At 43.5% G+C, this 19,903-nt stretch overlaps 1 protein-coding gene and 1 pseudogene across 1 annotated transcript; one reads left to right on the top strand and one right to left on the bottom strand.

The window, feature by feature from the left end:
• Positions 1-997: 997 nt before the first annotated feature.
• Positions 998-3,137, top strand: LOC136473406 (probable inactive receptor kinase RLK902; annotated as a pseudogene).
• A 171-nt stretch (positions 3,138-3,308) lies between these two features.
• Positions 3,309-8,991, bottom strand: LOC136473405 (DNA repair protein RAD4-like). Its single transcript, XM_066471054.1, is given in 14 exon segments — positions 3,309-3,804; positions 4,155-4,364; positions 4,468-4,617; positions 4,682-4,876; positions 4,986-5,151; positions 5,485-6,228; positions 6,732-6,781; positions 6,970-7,047; positions 7,049-7,072; positions 7,178-7,273; positions 7,447-7,539; positions 7,758-8,051; positions 8,588-8,658; positions 8,759-8,991. Coding segments are annotated over 14 exon segments (2,583 nt in total). The 5' UTR covers positions 8,814-8,991; the 3' UTR covers positions 3,309-3,447.
• Between the last annotated feature and the right edge of the window lie 10,912 nt (positions 8,992-19,903).

Genomic DNA, 19,903 nt, shown 5'->3' with positions numbered 1-19,903 from the left:
TGCTAGCTTGTGCTAAAACATATGGTTTTTCTTACGTTACAAATCGTGTGTTTTACGGTCAATAAACAACCATGTGCTACCTTTTGCTGAAACATACGGTTGTTGAGTAGACATACTCTAGTATGGGTGAGAGCGCACTGGTGTCAATACAAGGGCCCTTTTGCCTAGTGTGTTTTGGTTTTTTTGAGAAGCAAACATGGAGAGCAGAGCATGTAGCTGGAAATGCTGGAGTACAAACAAAGGAATGCAGGACGTCTAGGGTCCTCCTGGAGGAGAACGCGAGGCGTTTCCGGGGCGACGCGTTCGTCGCGGCGCGCCGGCCCGCCCCCATCCAAACGCCAAGCCTCAGTTCTTTCACCTCATGTCGTCAGTTCACCATCTGTCCCTCGACCGCCTCCCTCGCTGAGTCCGTTTGACGCCGAGCCCGATGCCGATTAACTAATCTCCAATTAACCCTCCTTTAACCACCTTGTTGCTTTGGCTTATTAGCTGGAGTGTCACCACTACATCCAGAGACCAGCAGAGTTGCCAATTCTGGCAGCACCACAGCATACTAATATAATCTGCCGTCCATGGCGATCTAGCTTAATTAGCAGCAGCTGTAGCTTTGTCTGTGGCTAAAGTGCTAAACTAGTCGAGTTCATTACGAGTGTTAAACAGAACTGTGCCGCATATTTGCATCGGCGCAGCTGGACGGACGAGCTCACCACCAGCTTCACTTCACACACGTTTATAGAGATAAAGCCAACGGAGAAGAATGTACGATGCTAACCAGAGGAGTACGTATAAAAAGATCCTTTCTTTCCCGTCAGGTTGACACACCTCCGATCCAACCGCGTCCGCGCTACCGATTCCTCCGTCGCCGCTGATGAACTCTAGGCTGCCTCTAAACCTCCATCCCCGCTATTGACACACGCGGCGACGTGTTATCGCCCGCCGTCTGCTTTATTAGTTACTTGCCCTTGTTTGCTTGCCTGGATGCTGCGGACCTCGCAGCGGCGCCGGGCGATGGCGCGCCAGCGGCGGCCGATCGGCGGTGCCCGCGTGGCGGTCCCGTTCGTGGTGGCCGCGCTGCTCGCCGCCGCGCTGCCTGGGCTCGTGGCGCAGGACCTGGCGGGGGACCGCTTGGCGCTGCTGGCGCTGCGGGACGCGCTGGACAGTGGCCGCCTCCTCCCGTGGAACACCACGGAGCCGGAGCCGTGCGGATGGCGCGGCGTCGTGTGCAGCAACCAGACCCAGGCCGTGCCCCAACGCGTCGTCGAGCTGCGGCTGCCCGGGAAGCGGTTGATCGGGACGATACCGCTAGGCACGGTGGGGAACCTCACCGCGCTGCAGGCGCTGTCGCTCCGGCACAACGGCATCACGGGGGGTATCCCGGCCGATATCGGCAACTGCGGCCAGCTGACCGTGGTGAACCTCACGAGGAACCAGTTCACCGGCGCCGTGCCGGAGGGCTTCTTCTCGCTCGCGGTGCTCAGGAAGGTTGACCTCTCACGGAACCGCCTCACCGGCGGCGTGTCGGAGGAGTTCAACAGGCTCAAGCAGCTGGACACGCTGCTCCTGGACAGCAACGACTTAGCCGGCGCGCTTCCGCCGGGGCTTTACCTTCCCAGCCTCTCGCGCTTCAACGTGTCGTTCAACGCGCAGCTCACTGGCCCCGTGCCGGCGTCGCTCGCCAGGATGCCCGCGAGCGCGTTCCAAGGCACGGCGCTCTGCGACGGGCCTCTCCCCACGTGCCCCAACTCCACGCCCCCGGCGCCTCCGCCGGCGTCTCCGTCTGCGGGTGGCGGAAAGAAGAAGCCCCTGTCCCGTTGGGCAATCGTCGGCATCATCGCCAGCGCCGCGTTCGTTCTCCTGCTCATCGTGGGGCTCGTCGCCTCCCTTCGCCGACGCCAGGCGGCGGCGGCGGCGGGGAGGCCCGCGGATGCTGCGGCGGCCAACGTGCACGAGGCCACCGCGCCTATAACGGTGGCCTTGGCGAGGACGGACAGGGACGCCGTGAAGCAGTCGCACGCCCCGCCGCTCGCGCCGGCGATGATCAGCGAAGGCAAGAAGCTGGTCTTCCTGGGGAGCGCACCGGAGAGGCCATACGACGTGGAGACGCTTCTGCGGGCGTCGGCCGAGGTGCTCGGCAAGGGCCAGCACGGCACCACGTACCGCGCCACGCTCGACGGCGGCGAGCCCGTCCTCGCCGTCAAGCGGCTCCGCGAGGTGCACCTCCACGAGAACGAGTTCCGCAACAAGGCCACCGCGCTTGGTGCGCTCCATCACCACAACTTGACCCACCTGCGCGCCTACTTCTACAGCAAGGAGGAGAAGCTCCTCGTCTACGACTTCGTCGGCGCCGGCAGCCTCTCTGCCCTCCTGCACAGTTCGTGCCCTGCCCCTGAACATGTCTTCTCCTCGTGTACATATGGGATGGATGGACACCATGTTCACATTCTTTTCTTGCCTCGCAGACGGAGGCGCGGAGGGCCAGTGCGCGGCTGGACTTCACGGCGCGCGCGCGCATCGCGCTGGCCGCGGCGCGCGGCGTGGCGTTCATCCACCAGGGCGGGGCCAAGTCGTCGCACGGCAACATCAAGTCATCCAACATCGTCGTCACTGCCACGCGTGACGGTGCCTACGTCTCCGACTATGGCATTGCGCAGCTCACGGGTGCCGCGGCGCCACCGAGGCGGGGCGCTGGGTACCACGCTCCGGAGGTGACAGACGTCCGCAGCGTGCCGCAGAGCGCCGACGTGTACAGTTTCGGCGTCGTGGTGCTGGAGCTGCTCAGCGGGCGCGCGCCCCTGCACGCGCTGCCGGAAGGCGCCGACGGCGTGGACCTGCCGCGGTGGGTGCGGTCCGTGGTGCAGGAGGAGTGGACGTCCGAGGTGTTCGACGCCGCCGTCGCCAACGAGCCGCGCGTCGAGGGGGAGATGATGCGGCTGCTGCAGCTCGGCATTGAGTGCACCGGGCAGCGCCCCGACAGGCGACCAACCATGGCCCAGGTGGAGGCGAGGATCGAGCGCATCGTCGAGGACGCCTGCCGGAAAGCCGATTTCAGCAGCACGGACGGCAGCCGGAGCGTTTCGGCGTGATCGGCCGGCCGGCCTTCCTTTGTCCCCAGCTGCTCTCTTTCATTCTGATTTTCATTTCAGGCATATCTGCTTAGACTTGATTTGTTCATGTTTCATGTTCTTGGCTGCGGATTCTGCAGTGGCATAAGCTCACACACTACTGCTGCTTGTGACATTTTCTCCCTTGCATTAAGCATTAATAATTTTCTTGGTGAATGCAATAAAGTTGCTAATGCGAAATTGAATCAAGTTTGAGAGCCAACATAAGTACTCTCGTAAATTAATAAGTGCATAAAAAACTATGTCTTGGATTCCGACTTTGAAATGGATGAAAGAGGACATATGTTACAAACAGTTAGAAACATGTGCACTCCTGGTATCAAAGCTACAACTCCTCTACTTGGATAGAAAAACCACATGAGCAGCGTTTCGTCCTCACAAAGGTCTCCTCGTCAAAGCTCTGGTCTTCCTCTGGAAATTCATGCTCATGGTCATCATCTGTCTGCAGTTTGCTTGAACTAGGCTCCCTTTCCGTGGATCCACTGCTGCGAGTGCTTCTATGGACATTATCATTTTCGGGCAGCCCTTCATTACCAAGCCCGTGTGAAGGTGTTTTGTAGGAGTCCTTCAACCTCTGTCTTGTTACAATGGAGCAGAGCAGCTGATACCATCTGGAGAGTGCCTGAGCCTCCTCCTGCTTCCTCTCCTCAGCCCGTCTCCGCTCCTCTTCTTCTGCATATGCCTAGTGGGTATGAAAGCATTAGTATCGTGTCAGTTTTAGAACTGAACTGACTGATGGTGTATGGTGCGGAATATGATGGTGACGAGGAAAAGGGACAATTAGCTTGTTTTGGACACAAACGCAAGGCATTTATGCAATGCCCATCAGTATCACAAAGACACCTAAATTACTAGGCTCGGCATGGTAACTTCTCGGACTTTTTTCTATTGTTTGAATAACTTTTTAGAAAAAAGCTGTTTAAATTTCTAATAAGATGCATTGCTAAATCACACAATAGATCAGGTAAATCATGATAACAGTGTGATTAAAGGTTTCAAATATTGAAAAAACATTCTACCATCAAAGCATACCTCCAGGATAGCACTTTTGAATTCGGTACAGACAACAATCCCATCAAAGACTGGGAGGCACCGACCACTGCGATAATCAAACCCGACCATAGCAGGAGCATAGTCGATGCCAAGTCTCTTTGCAACCTGGAATAATCTTGGTAACCTCAAGTGTACAGTACCAGGTGGAAGGCACTTCTCTGACCATACATCAACTTGGCCTCGTTCATTCTTGGAGACATTTTAACATGAATCAGTATGGAACACCAGAAAACAAGGACTGAAGACCAAAGGATCCAAATGGCAAGCCATAGTAAAAAAGAGTTAAAAATACCTTTGGCACAACGCCATTTACAGCATGGGGAAGTTGTAGAGGTTCCAGTTGCCATTCACCATATAGTTCCAAGGTTGGTTTAAGACCATCTTCGTTACCACTTGATTGAACTGACTGAGCATTGAAAGTCCTCTTTGGACGTGTAACAACCTAAAGGGGGAATTAAATCAGCATCACAACTAGGTAAACTAAAACTCATGCTTCTATTACGAACCTTTGCAGGCAACTCGTTTTCTCGGACTTGCAGGCCCTCCCGCAACCATCCATGTCTTGACTGCAGTGTTTGAACACATGATCTTGGATAAACAGGATGTCCTTTACAGAAACCAAGAACAGGACCTTGGGGATGAAGAATTTGGTTCTTGTGAAGCCACCTCTCGAGAGCATATAGGTGATGGTCCTTGTAGGCCTAAACAATCATACAGATTACCAAATCCAACCAACAGGAAATTTTGCCAGAAGCAAAAGGGGTAACAATAGCTCAGATTAACTTATCTTAAATCTCACAAGTGATGTACCTGTTGACTGGTAGGAAGAGGCTCTGTTAGGGCTCTGGTTTGAAGTTCCAAGTCTTCATAGTTGTTTGTTGCTGCCAGTTCCATCTGTTTTAGTGGTGCCAAAACATTATCCCACCACTCTGAATTCACTCGGCCTTGTGCAATTCTGTGCCACTGCAAGCAATACCTGGGAACATGCAGAAGGCAGTTCAGAAACCAGTTTTTCAAGAACTTCCATGTTCAGAATTACTTAAGTAAAATTTCTGCTGAGCCAGGCATAAAACTATTGATACTTGTTGCTTTAGAGTTTTATAAAATAACCCAGTGCTCCAGGGCAGTTTAGACTGGACCTACATTGGAATTAGTGTGTATTTTAGTAATAACTGCGTCAGTATTTTTACTCATAAGTAATTCTGCTATGATTGATTTGTCTGGTGAACAACGTAAGATGGTGCAATGTTAGTATGTCACTCTCGTGAGCACATGGCACAAACTTAGGAATCGTGCAAAAGGCACAGACCTTCTGGTTACATCCTTGGCTCCATTTCCAGCAAAAGCAACAACATATCTTAAAGGCTTCTTGCAAACAGCAGAAGAAGCTTCTACTTTCCGTTCAGCATCAATGAGATCATTCACAACATCAACATGCACCCATCTTCCTGTTGATGCTTGCCCACCACAGTATACCTCGGCCCAATATAACGGAGCTCCAGCACTTCTTGACCAAATTGCACTTGAGCTGGATAAAGCTTCCGCATTTTGACGCAATTTCTTCAATGGTGGACTAGAATCTTGTAAGCTAACAGTCGATTGACTCATGTGAGTAGCTAGTTTATTATTTTGGGTCTTGGCAGCAGTAGCTGAAAGAGCCATTTCCAGTTGCAACTCGAATTCCACATCCCCTTTTCTTTTTGGTACTTCAGCATTATTTCTGGAAGGATATTGGTCGCTGTCTGATTTATCTTTTGATGTTGAAGCACAGCTACTTTCATGATCTGATTTTATATTTGACAAAGTTTTAGATAAACTTCTCTTGCATGCTGAGGTCTGTTTTGATTTTCCAAGATCACCTCTTTGTTGATTCATTCTGACACTACCTTGAGAATTATCTTTCAGTTGAGCAGGAGAACTAATAACATTATCAGCAGCAAAAGGAGAACTACATGGTAGTGCCCTAGTACAAAGCCTAGATGCATCTTGACTGAATGTTCCCTTCACTTTAGTATCAGGCTTGAGTCCAGCAACATCCAGATTTGTAACAAACCTACAAGGAAACATATGCTTAGGGACGGTTCAATGATTTTAAAGAGAAAAGTAGCATACTGTATCCAAATCCATTTTCTTAGTGACATGATCACGTTTACTTCACAAGACAGATGGCATAGCAAGTGATGATTGCATAATCTGCATGTTTACGTTCATGGGCGTGGGCAAAAATTAAAACAGTAGTTTTAGATAATTATATTAAAAAAATTCAGAGCTACGTATCTTAGTGAATACTAATCCCTAATTTGCGTGACTGCCAATTACATCCATTTATCTTTGCCCTACCTTTTCTTTTTCCCCAAACAGATTGGCAAATCCAGATAACTAATTTTACATATCACAGAAAATGTCTAATTTCATTATCATCTTCATGGGACGCCAAAGCAAACAACATTCAATAAGAACTAATAGGACAGCAAAAATGATGTATTGCTCTCCTATGCACACAGTAAAGATATGCCAAAACTCATTACATAACTAGCTAGGCAGCGAAATAAATACCTAGCTGTTAAGTTGAGTGCCCTGAATAATGCCACAGAGAGTGCACAAACCTGCATAGCAGACAATTTAAGTGACAGCTTCACAAATAGACATTATTGCAGCTTCAGATGAACAAAACAAAATTCAGAGTTCCATATCCAATACCAGAATGAAAATAAACAGTGATGCAAAATACTGTTAAAGAAAAGATGTAAAGACAGACAGTGGATTTATTCAGCAAAGCACAGTTTTTCAATACCTCTTCAGCAGTGCCTACATGATCTTGAATAGTGAAAGCCAAATTTGATTTAAAAGATCCCCTGTCACTGGATTGTGCAGGTTACACAAAAAGTACGATGGAACTGCAAGTACAATACATTCAACTTAAGAAAACTAACTTTTAAAAACTTCCTTTTCATGAAACATCAAATATTTAACTGAACCGAATAAACAGAAAAGTGTCTTACCCAGCTCACAAGACTACGTAGGTTAATAGCTTTCAGGTTTGGAACATCAGAAAGACTCCATAGTAAGTGGTATGGTACAAGAGAGAGAATGGAGGCCTACAAATAACATTAGAAACAAAAAAAAAGTATGTTTAGCTTGAAAGACACCCACAGCTCTAGTAGTTCCCAAAATTTACATCAAATTTCATTGTTTTCGAACATGGACAATAAAATATGGATTATATAGGATAAACAAATTATGAAGAGATGATAATAACACTATTACACACCTGAATAAGAGTATCATCGCAAGCCTTGTCAACTACTCTACCCCTTGCTATTAGGCAAAGCAAATGGACCTTGTGAACAAGTTCAGCCAACTCCTGAGTAAATCAGAAAATATAAGTAGTTGGTAATGAATTACTAGGAGCTCCCTTCATTTCTTTTCTTCTGTATAACCTTCTCAATGAGAATTTGAATGCCATGACATTGTGGAAACAGATTAGAAGATTAGAAGTCAAATTCACGGCTTCACCCAATATCCCTTTCTGATACCTTGCTTGACTAATAACAGTTTCTAATAGTCATAAAAAAAGCTAACCTTTTCCTCAGCAGTGGGCCTGCGAACACCCTTCTTGTTAGTGGAAGAAGGTACGTCGTTGAACTCAACAGTGATGGTCTCTCTGAGCTCATCAGAATACTCAATGTGCTCCACGTGCCCCTCTTCCCAGTCCATTTCAGCTGCATCATTGTTGTCAAGGGATTCCGTTTGCTCCTCCAAATTATTCTTTTCGCAGCTCCCTGCACTGCACGTCTCCACACTGGCATTATCTTTCGACTCAGTCTTGGGTCTACCTTTTCTGCGTGCACTCCCCAGTGGTGATGCTGTTTCCACCTGAAGAGCAGGATGTAAGTAAATCCCATCACTGGACAAATAAATCTACTTTACATAACTAACCTTCAAATCAAAGGAGACACTTTGCGTCCTACTTTTGTTCTGGCTGAAAGGGGCATTTTGTATCCTACCTTTGTACAACCATCGCATACATTTATTTAAGTTTACCTAATATATTCAGAAAGAGCTATAGTACTCGAGTTTCCTTTGGGATAAATTCGCTTGGAAGCCTTAATCACAGTGTATTATTCAACAAAATTGAATGCTTCAATTAATAAAGGCATGCCATTTTAACCAATTTTCCAAGTGAAGTCTCAATTCATTTGACTTGAACAAATGCTCTGTGCCACGAAATCACTCACTGACTCCAAGCCAGAATCCATGTTACACAATACTACTCCAATTAAATGAATCCCCCATTCCCCCCTATGCCTAAGTTTGATTAACTTCCCATCGACCCGAGCAGCACCGACGTGTGGGGCTGTGGGCTAGATAATGACACGCAGACGCATGGGGCACCAGACAAAAGACCTCACCTTGGTGACAGGTGATTTCCCTTTCGCGGCAGGTGAAGCCCTCCGGCGACCGGCGACCTCCGCGCTTGGTCCTGTACAAGGAAGCGGAAGCCGTGAACGGAAGCACGCAGAGCAAAAGAGCAATGGGAGCACGGGAGGGGGACAAGCGTTTCGCGAGGGCAGGAGACGAACCGGCAGCGGGCGGGGTGTTGCCCCCGCTCGCGGACTGGCTCCTCGTCCGCCGCATTACTAGGTGTTTGGAGCTCGTTCGCTCGCTGCGATTCTTGGAGGGGGCAAAGAAGATGGGGAAGGAAGGAAAAGAAGGCGGGGACGGCCGCCGGCCGTTAGGTTTTACTATGAGCGACGGGGGCGCGGCGGTAGGTCGCGGGTTTCGCGCGCGCCGCGAGGTCAGGCAAGCCGCCCTGTAAGGCCTGGGCCAAAAAAACCCGATACTGGAGACTGAACCCGAACATATACCGACCAAAAAAATGCGGTTCTCTATTCTTTTCTTTTGTTTGGTCCCTCCGTCCAAAAAAAAAATAATAGACGTATTAGACTAGAGGAAAAGTTAAAATTTACAAAGTTTGATCAACATTTAGTCAAATGATATGCTTGTTTACAATATAAAACTTACATCAATAGATTTACGTTCAAACTGGCTCTAAGATGATATTGATCCTTTAGCCATTGACTCCATACTGTAAGAGAAATTAAGGTCAAAATCTATTTTGTATGACTTTTCTATGGTCAAATAAGTCTGGTCCCGTTCGTTTGGAGGAATTTGGAGAAATCTGGAGGAATCTGGATGAATTTGGAGAAATTTGTGAGAGAAAAATACTGTTTCGAATGAAAAAAGAAGCGGATCAAGCCAGATTTAAGGGCACGCGAAGGGGGCTCTATCATTTCTTGACGTAGGGTTGCTGAAGACTGACCCGTGTATCGAGTGTTTCGTGAGCTTCGGTCTTTGTAACACCCTCGATGTTACACTGTAAATCATTTACTAAAATATATCATGAGCATCATATTTATGTGTTAATGCATGTAATAAAGAGTGTAGATCAATTTCCGTAACTCAAAACGATCAACGGAAATACGAAATGAAAGTTAATTCAATAATCATGTTATATCACTTAGGGTTTAAAACCAATTTTTATTAAGCAAAAATGATATAGAACATGTATGTGATACTTGAATAAAATTTGAAGTACAAACTTTGTAGATGACAATAAAATACCTGCGGTCGAAAAATGATATTACTAACTAAGATTTTCAATAGCTTAGAAATGCAATTTGAAATAGAGTACAACTCAAAACTTAAAAAAAATTCGAAGTTTGTTGACAGTTAGACATTGCTATGTTTAGCAAATTATTCTGAGGAATTGGGTTAAAAAGCTGAAAGGATCAAGATGTCCAAGAGGGGGTGAATTGGACTAATTCTAAATTTTTGCAATAATTAAGCCCTACACTTAGCACATTTCACCTCTTGTGTCTAAAATATGTTTTTATTGTTCTCCGGTACAAAAGTTTTGCACCCTAGGTTCTAATCCTTCTCTAGCATGACAATTCTAGGAATGTAAATACATGAAATGAATTGCTCAAATGTAAATGCTCAAAGTAAAGAGAGAAAAAGGAACACGACAATATTTTCCCAAGATATCGGAGAGTCGTCACTCCCCAGTAGTCTTCGTTGAAGCACCCGCGCAAGGGTGTAGCTCCCCTTGATCCGTGTAAAGATTAAGTGCTCTCTATGGGCTGATTCTTTGACACTCTATCGCGGTGAATCACCCACAACCGCTTACAAAGTGACTTGGGTCATCTATACGCTCCGCCGAATGATCACAAAGCTCCCAATCACCACCGAACCGTCTAGGTGATAGCGATCACCAAGAGTAACAAGCACGAACTCTCACTTAAGACAAGCCTAATGAGTAAAGTGGATGTACACTTGCTACTTCCTATGTACTAATGAGATCCTTAATCTTGGATTGTCAAATCTTAATCACCTCACTAGGCTCTTGCTCTCCCTTACACTCTAAAGGTGTTTCTCAGCTGAACAAATGGGCAAGAGACCTCAAATGGACAAGTGAGATATGTATTTATACCTCCCATTCAAAACATAACGGTTGAGGTCCAACTCCGCAAGTATCGGGATGGTCGGACGCTCCGGTCAAGGTGACCAAACGCACCTGTCAGTGTAATACGTCAGCGTGTCAGAAAGAGCTATTTGCTCTGACCAGACTCTATCCTGTTTTCGGTTAGCACCCACCGGACGCTGTCCGGTAATCAAAAACCCTCTCTGGAACCTTACTGATGTTGACCAGGACGGCTGGCATCCAGAGTCCGGTCACTTCTCTGTTCAGCGTCCGGTTCGTGGTCAATAGCCTATCCACTGCTGTTACATATACGGCTAGCGTCGCGTCCGGTGAGCACTAGTGTCCAGCGTCCGGTCGCACTCTGACTGCTTGTTGCCGATCAAATGAACTGACTGGACTCTCAAGCTGCGTCCAGGTCACAACCAAACCAGCATCCGGTCCTCATTTGACTCTCCATTCACTTCTAATTCAAAATTCTTTGTGAATGAAGTTGACTTATATCGATCTTAGGGCTATTCCTAAGCTACCTAGTGCTAAGTTTGATCAAGTGTGCACCACACCTAATCTATTAGACTCACCTAGTTTAAGCTACTAGTCCATACCCCCTTAATAGTATTGTCAAAGGAAAAACAAAGTCCTAAACTACTCTAAGTGTCTCTCCAACAACAAACGACACTTAGAACTAGTCCGTCCTTAACCTTATCATCCATCCTTTGAAAACCGAAATGATTTCCTTGACAGGGGCATGACAACCATGATTGCCCAATCAATTTCCATTACCATGACCTAACTCAAATTGCCTCTGTAAAACACGCGTTAGTCATAGTAATCTTGTGTCGTCATTAATCACCGAAACCCAACTGGGGCCCTAGATGATTTCAATCTCCCCCTTTTTGATGATTGATGACAACACAACCTCGAGTATGTAAAACATATGAGTGAGGTTTTCAACATGCTTGGTTCATATAAGCTTTTGATAATAAGAACAAAGAAGTTAGGCATGCTTATATGTAACACCCTAAAATTAGTTATTTTCTAAAAAGAGTAAAATGATTTCTATTAATTGTTTTATGCTCATAAAAACATAGGTAAAATTTTCTTTTACCTATGTTTTTATAAGCACAAAACAATTAACATAAATCATTTAATTGTAACACCCTAAAATTAGTTACTTTCTAAAAAGAGTAAAATAATTTCTGTTAATTATTTTGTGATCATAAAAACATTGGTAAAAGAAAATTTTCTTCAAAATAAAAATCCAACATAAGGGTAGCAACATGTTTGCGCATACATACCGATTCATTGGTACTTTTGTGATGAGTGGTTTGGAAAATAAATTCAAATCTCAATCTTCAAAATATTATTTTTAAGTAGTGGTTTAAAGAGAATTTAAAAACTTGCAAAAACAAAAGTTAGATAAAGATGCTTCATTTCCAAAATCCAAAGGCTTGGAAAATGTTTTAAAACGCGTTAGAACAATGCCTCTCTTTCCAGGAATCTTTTCGACCTTTTTTGGGATTAAATTCATATTTCTTAGAGCTTTGTCTTTATCCTCGATCAATCCAAAAGTCTTTTCCCAAAGCTAAACTACTTTGGTTGTGTTCCTTATCCTTCCATCTATCCCTAGGAATTTTTAGGGAATTTTTCGGAGCTCAGAGATATTTTTCATAGCCTAAATAGTAATTCTCGATTTTCTGTAATGATTTTAATTCCGAAAATCAATTATTTCCTAAAATATCTCGAATTTCCAAAATCTCCAAACCCTGCGTGTGTGTGTGTGTATATATATGCCGGCGTAGCCCTCGACGCGCTAATTCTGACCGCTTTCATGAGCCGTCACTCGTAGCCCCGCAGATCGGACGCCGAAGTTCGAAAAAACTAGGTTTCCAGTGAACTCTTCGGCGAGCTTTTTTGGCCAAACCGTCGCATTCCGGCGTCAACCACCACAACCACAAGGTAGATCTCGTCATTCTCTATGCTGTAGTGTCTTTACTTGCATCAATCCATCATAGGTTGATGTTTCCCCATTGTTTCTTTGTTTTCCGATGAGGTTTCCAGGTGAAACTCCATTGACGACCACAAAGCTCTTTTGTTCCGCCTGTCCTAGCCCTTCGCTGCGTCACCTCTGGCTGCAGCACGGGTCTAGAGCCCGATGCCCGACCCCGTGCCCGCCTTGGAGCCGTGCCCTACCCCTTCGCGCGTCCCACACGGGTGCAGCAGCGCCGCCGTCGGCCTGTGCGGGCTCGGCCGAGCAGGCCCTGCACTGTCCGCCATGACCTCGAAGGAGGGCCTAGTGCGTCGCCGGCTGGCCGGCAGGCTGAGGCTGAGCCTCCTCCCTTCCCTACATGGAGCAGCACAGCAGCAGACAACCATGGCCACGTATAGACTGAGATGAAGCAAGGTAGAAGATGATGATATTTATGAAATTGCCACTGCTTCTTTTAATCCCTGTTGTTTAATCGTTTTAGCTCCGTTTCAGTTCATTCCAGTTGCGTTAGTTTCATGTCATCGAGATCTACGCATTAGTAATAGTGTTTACTATATTACTATTTTTAGAAAAATCATGGTTTAAATCATATCTTGATTAATGATTATGCAACTGGATTTTATAAATAAAATATGATTTGTTTTACTTTAGTTTTATAATTCAAATCTAAAATTGACTTAATTTAATCTATATTATTTATAAAATATCTTTTATATATGAATTCATATAGTTAACATAAATGAAGCCTATAGCTTTCTTTTCCACGTATAAAGCAAATCTCTTAGTAGTTTTATTGTTTCAACCATAGCTCCGATTAGTGTGCCTCTCACGACAGTGAGTTCGTAGCGATGTGTAGAATCGTATTTCAAACTCTTTTACTTATTTTTCTATGATTGGTGTACTGTTCTAATATAGATGCAATTGTATGCTATGCATGCATGGGTATGAATGTTTGTGTGGTGTTCTACGATTACGTCCAATCGGTAAGATATATGTGGTGGTCAAGAAGAAGAAGAAGAAGAACGTTGAAGATTAAAGCTTATCGAAGGATCGGTGTTTAAGGCAAGTATAGCATGGGACCATCCATGTTACCTATTTACCTTTAATCACTTAATTCATATTGCATGTGTCTACCTTGTGGCCAATAAGGATATCCTAGATATTTGATATCTTGTACCTTGATACCTTTGGGATATTGCATTGGGTAATTTTTGCTAGTGCTTAACTAAAACCATGATCTTGTAACTTGACTAATGGTATATGCAATAAATATTAAAATATGACTTTTTAGCAACATGGAAACAGGGGGCTAGAGTGTTTAGCTACTTTCTAAATGCTCTAGATTCCTCTCCTTAAGGACTTATCTATAAGTGATCATCCAGGACTTATAGTATAGCTGTGCGGGTTATATGGCTCTAGCTTTAGCTTAGTATGAGAACCTTTTCTAGCTTGTTAGTGGTTAGCTTTATGGCACAAGGGGGTATGTTTCCTTACCTACTAGGATGCATGTACCATGCTACGTGCCCACACGTGCCACTCCTAGAGGAGGGACACATACCTTAGCGGCCCTAACTTGTTAGATAAACCTTTGAAAGACTTCATAGTGAACCCTGCCGACCTTATTTGGTAGTAGGTCAAGAGGCTGATCACCTCGGGCGAAAGGGTAAATCACGACTTATAGTGAAAGTGTACAACATCAACAGAGTGTAAAACTATTATAACAGTCATGCTCACGGACACGAGCGGCCTTGGAACCCTTATGGAATAGAGATGATCACTAATAGCTAATTGTACTAATGATTAATTGTTTATGCTATTCATTATTCATGTTTACCTGATCATGTGTTTATGGGCTTATGATAAATTTGTTGCTGCACAATTGCTTAAAAAGATGACATATTAAAATAAAAGCGAATCACAGTTAAACCAGTGTCAACCTTTTTGAGCCTCATGAACCCCATGTTATGTTGCTGAGTACGAGATGTACTTACGCTTGCTTTACTTTTCTATACTTTGGATAAAAATCTCGGATGGGTACCAGATTGCTAGTCTGGAAGAGTTAGGCTTGTGGTCAACCAGTCAGTCGTCCCTATTGAGTTGGAGTCTTCGCCTAAAGATCAGAGTCTTCTTTCTGTTGTCTATACTCTGAGGTTATATGCTTTATACTAATACATTATGTAATAAGTAATGTCTTTTGATATTACCCATATTTGTGGCTATATGTGAGATTTGACTTCCTGGGCTCACATATAGTGTGTATCTGGTTTTGTCTTTAAAACCAAGTGCTATAAAGTGGTATCAGAGCAATGCTGACTATAGGACGCAATCCTAGTTAGAACTGGACGTATTAGCATGCTTTCATCTTTGCCTACTTCATGCTTTCTCTCTAACCTTATTATTTGCTAAAAAATTATGCTCGTTTTGGCCTCTGTTCTATTATAAAACCCTGTTTCAATTCTAAATCTTTCTTGGTCTATTAGATGGATCATAACGAGATAACTACCAACATCATAGAACAGGAGGACCAAGCTATGCCACCCTTGATTGTATTTGATAAGGAAAAACTATTCGCTATGCAAAAGCAAATACTAGAAGGAATGAATCAGCCCAGAAGTTCTCAGCAGTGCATGTCACAAGATCAGAGCAACATACCAAAGGGGCCAGTAAAGAGACAAGTCATAGAAGCTTGGAAGAAGATGAAGTCCAATGAGGGTGTTCATAGCAAGACTCTTGGAAGTCAGGGTCCATGTTAGTGCTATAAACATTATGGTTTCCCCTATTTTCAGGACAAGTCTAATAAGAGGGAAGTTATGGTGAACCCGAGTTGTGAAGCTAATGTGGATAAAAAGAGAAAGGAGGTCTCAACAGAGCAAGTATTGGGAAACAATCAACATTTGGAAATCCCTAGACAGATAAACTCAGACTCTAAAGAGTTAGAAGTTTCTCAAGCTAAGATTACTCCACTCTTTCCACATGGGGTATGCATAGATGGATGGATGATCACCTATAAGGAGTTTCAACCCCGAAAGATCAAGCGAGCTAAAAAGCAGTTCAATCAAACAAAGATGAACTTATAGAGTTGGCAAGGTGACAATACTCTAAGCAACGATTCTATGGAGTATGACATCACTAAAGATCCAGCTAATAGAAAGTGTTATCATTGCCAGCAGGAAGGACATTATGTTAAATCTTGCCCACAGAAGAATCAACAATTACACCAAGGAAGTAGCCAGAGTCAGATCACTACTGGACTAATTATAAAAAGTGTCAGCGATACCTAACCTAAAAGAAACATTTGGTGAGAGTGGTGAATGAAGAAGTTATGCTAGACTATTCAAGATCCTTAGTTAAGGATAGGAGTTGTGCCCCTTATGTAATAAAAACGATAGTATCGCAAGTTGAGTCGATGATTGAGTTGTGCATCTTTACTGTCTTGTTGAATTGTCATTATGCTTATGATTGTTTTGCATATTTGTAATGACTGCAATGATCTTTTGGGTGTTTCCATAATTTCATTTAGTTTATAGGCCTAAGGCATAAGGATTAATGCAATAAATAGAGGTGTTTTGCTTATTTCCTGTTTTCTCTATTCTATCCTTTGGGAGCAACCAGTCTTTATTGGGTTATATCTCTATTCTTGGATGACCTAGAATTATGGAAAAAACTTCTGGACAAAAGTACACTTTCATATATTTCTCTGAGCGTAAGAATAAGCCTAATAGCTACTTTGGTTATGGAGATACGAAAATCACAAGGCGATGGATCTGTGCTGTTTGGAACCTAAAACAGTTTCTGTTGTGCACTGTTTTTGACCAAGTGAACTACAGAATTCGGAAAAGTGTTCTATAAGTACGTTGTGGAGAATTTTATAAGCTTTCCAACAGTATAAGCTACAACTTCATTGGATTAATAGAATGGGAGTTACATCTGTCTTACCACACTGCAGTTTTTCTACTCGCAAGGAAATTCAGATTTCTTGTCCTTGCCCATATGAAAGAATATCATTGGGATGACAGAACATCTTGATACTAGTAAGCTCATCTGAAGAAGGTGCAAGCTACCCTTCTTGTGTACCCTGGTTTATCTTTTCTTAAGGAGGTAGCCAAGTGGAAGAATTTGTAAGACGAAGCATCATACATTCTAGTTTGCGCAGCGGAAGCGTGGTGGTACCCAAAGATGCAAGAGAAACTCAGAGTTTCAATGAGGTTTGGTTAGAAGTTCAAGAAAGGTTTATCCAAGATCATCAATATTTTGGTAGAGCTACTGGAGAAGCTTTTAAATTAGGTTAGATCAAGAAACCTCAGGTAAGTGTTTGAAGGAATCCAAGAAGAGGTTGAAGTAAAACCTAGGTATTAACTTTGTCAGATCAGGACAAGAGCTTTATATCCACTATGATGCACCTTTATCAAGGTGTGGGATGTGTCCTTATACAAAAAGAAAAGTGGTGTCTTGATCATTAAGTCAACTAAGGAAGCTTGAGTTGAACTATCTAACATGTTATCTGGAGTTATACATTGCGAAGCATGGAAGTACTATCTTCTTAAAAGTAAAAGTGACATCTAGGAGGATCATAAGAATATATAGGACATCTTCACCAAGTTGGTCTTGAGCTTGTGATAACCTTGTTGGAATAAGATTGATTATGACTTGGAAAAGTGCTATCACTTCGAGAAGCGAAGTTATGGCCGATGCCCTTAGCAACGGAGAATTATGCTAAGAAGGTTCGGGTGACACAAAGGATTAAGAATTGTATTCCGAGTTCAAGCAACTTAACTGGGATCATTAATGTTTTGAAGATTGGTGGTAGATTCTCTTTTGGACCAAGAAGATAAGGAAGCTCCATTGGAAGGTGAACATATGAGGAAAGAGAATTATGGCCTAGTGATTAGGGTTACCTGAGAGTTGTTCAAGGTACCTATCAAAATTTTGGAATTAGTTTGGCAAGTTACTTGGAGTAAGATTTATAGGTATGCAAAGTAAAATAGATCTTTATCAAGACAATGGAACTACATGAGGAAGTAAAGAAAGGACAGAGTATTCCCATCTCTTAGTCGACGCCTTCTGAATCTCGAGGACGAGATTCATCTTAAGGGGGTAGAATTGTAACACCCTAACATTAGTTACTTTCTAAAAAGTGTAAAATGATTTCTGTTAATTGTTTTGTGCTCATAAAAACATAGGTAAAAGAAAATTTTCTTTAAATTAAAATCCAACATAAGAGTGGCAACATGTTTGTGCATACATGACATTTCATTGGTACTTTTGTGCTGAGTGGTTTGGAAAATAAATTCAAATCTCAATCTTCAAAATATTATTTTCAAGTAGTGGTTTAAAAAGAATATGAAAACTTGCAAAAACAAAAGTTAGATAAGATGCTTTGTTTTCAAAATCCAAAGGCTTGGAAAAGGTTTTAAGACGCGTTAGAATGATGCCTCTCTTTCCAGGAATCTTTTCGACCTTTTTCGGGATTAAATTCATATTTCTTAGAGCTTTGTCTTTTTCCTCGATTAATCCAAAGTCTTTTTCGGGAGCTAAACCACTTTGGTTGTGTTCCTTATCCTTCCATCTATCCCTAGGAATTTTCAAGGATTTTTTTGTAGCTCAGAGATATTTTTCGGAGCCTAAATAGTAATTCCCAATTTTCTATATTTATTTTAATTCCGAAAATCAATTATTTCCGAAAATATCTCGGATTTCCAAAATCTCCAAACCCTGCATATATATATATATGCCAGCGTAGCCCTCAACGCATTGATTCTGACCTCTTTCGCGAGCCATCACTCGTAGCCCCGCAGATCGGACGTCGAAGTTTAGAAAACCTAGGTTTCCGACGAACTCTTCGGCGAGCTTTTTCGGCCAAACCGTTGCGTTCCGACGTCAACCACCACCACCACAATGTAGATCTCGTCGTTCTCTACGCCATAGTGTCTTTACTTGCATCAATCCATCATAGGTTGATGTTTCCCCATTGTTTCTTTGTTTTCCGATGAGGTTTCCTGGCGAAACTCCATTGGCAACCACAAAGCTCCTTTGTTCCGACTATCCTGGCCCTTCGTTGTGTCACCTCTGTCCGCAACACAGGTCTAGAGCCTGGCGCCAGACCCCACGGTCGCCTTGGAGCCATGCCCTACCCCTTCATGCATCCCACGCGGGTACAGTAGGCGCTGCCGCCGGCCTATGCGGGCTTGGCTGTGTAGGCCCTACGTTGGCCGCCATGAGCCTGTAGGAGGACCTAGTGCGCCGCCGCCGTGGGCCCCAGTGCCACTGCTACGCCACCGGCTGGTCGGCAGGCTGAGGCTGAGCCCCCTCCCTTCCCTGCGTGGAGCAACACAGCAGCAGACAACCATGGCCACATACAGACTGAGATGAAGCAAGGTAGAAGATGATGATATTTACAAAATTGCCACTGCTTCTTTTAATCCCTGTCGTTTAATCGTTTTAGCTCCATTTCAGTTCATTCTAGTTGCGTTAGTTTCATGTCGTCGAGATCAACGCATTAGTAATAGTGTTTACTATATTACTATTTCAGAAAAATCATGGTTTAAATCATATCTTGATTAATGATTATGCAACTGGATTTTATAAATAAAATATAATTTGTTTTACTTTAGTTTTATAATTCAAATCTAAAATTAACTTAATTTAATCTATATTATTTATAAAATATCTTTTGTATATGAATTCATATAGTTAACATAAATGAAGCCTATAGCTTTCTTTTCCACCTATAAAGAAAATCTCTCGGTAGTTGTATCATTTCAACCGTAGCTCTGATTAGTGTGCCTCTCGTGACTGTGTGTTTATAGCGATGCATAGAATCATATTTCAAACTATTTTACTTATTTTTGTATGATTGGTGTACTATTCTGGTATAGATGCAATTGTATGCTATGCATGTATGGGTATGAATGTTTGTGTGGTGTTCTACGATTACGTCTAGTCGGTAAGATATACGTGGTGGTCAAGAAGAAGAAGAAGAAGAAGAAGAAGAACATTAAAGATTAAAGCTTACCGAAGGATCGGTGTTTAAGGAAAGTATAGCATTAGACCATCGTTGTTACCTATTTACCTTTAATCACTTAATTCATATTGCATGTGTCTACCTTGTTGCCAATAGGGATATCCTAGATATTTGATATCTCGTATCTTGATACCTTTGGGATATTGCATTGGGTAGTTTTTGCTAGTCCTTAACCAAAACCATGATCTTGTAACTTGACTATTGGTATATGCAATAAACATTGAAACATGACTTTT

Source organism: Miscanthus floridulus, chromosome 8 (genome assembly GCF_019320115.1).
Source record: "Miscanthus floridulus cultivar M001 chromosome 8, ASM1932011v1, whole genome shotgun sequence".
Taxonomy (NCBI): domain Eukaryota; kingdom Viridiplantae; phylum Streptophyta; class Magnoliopsida; order Poales; family Poaceae; genus Miscanthus; species Miscanthus floridulus.
This window is presented reverse-complemented; position numbering and strand designations above follow the sequence as displayed.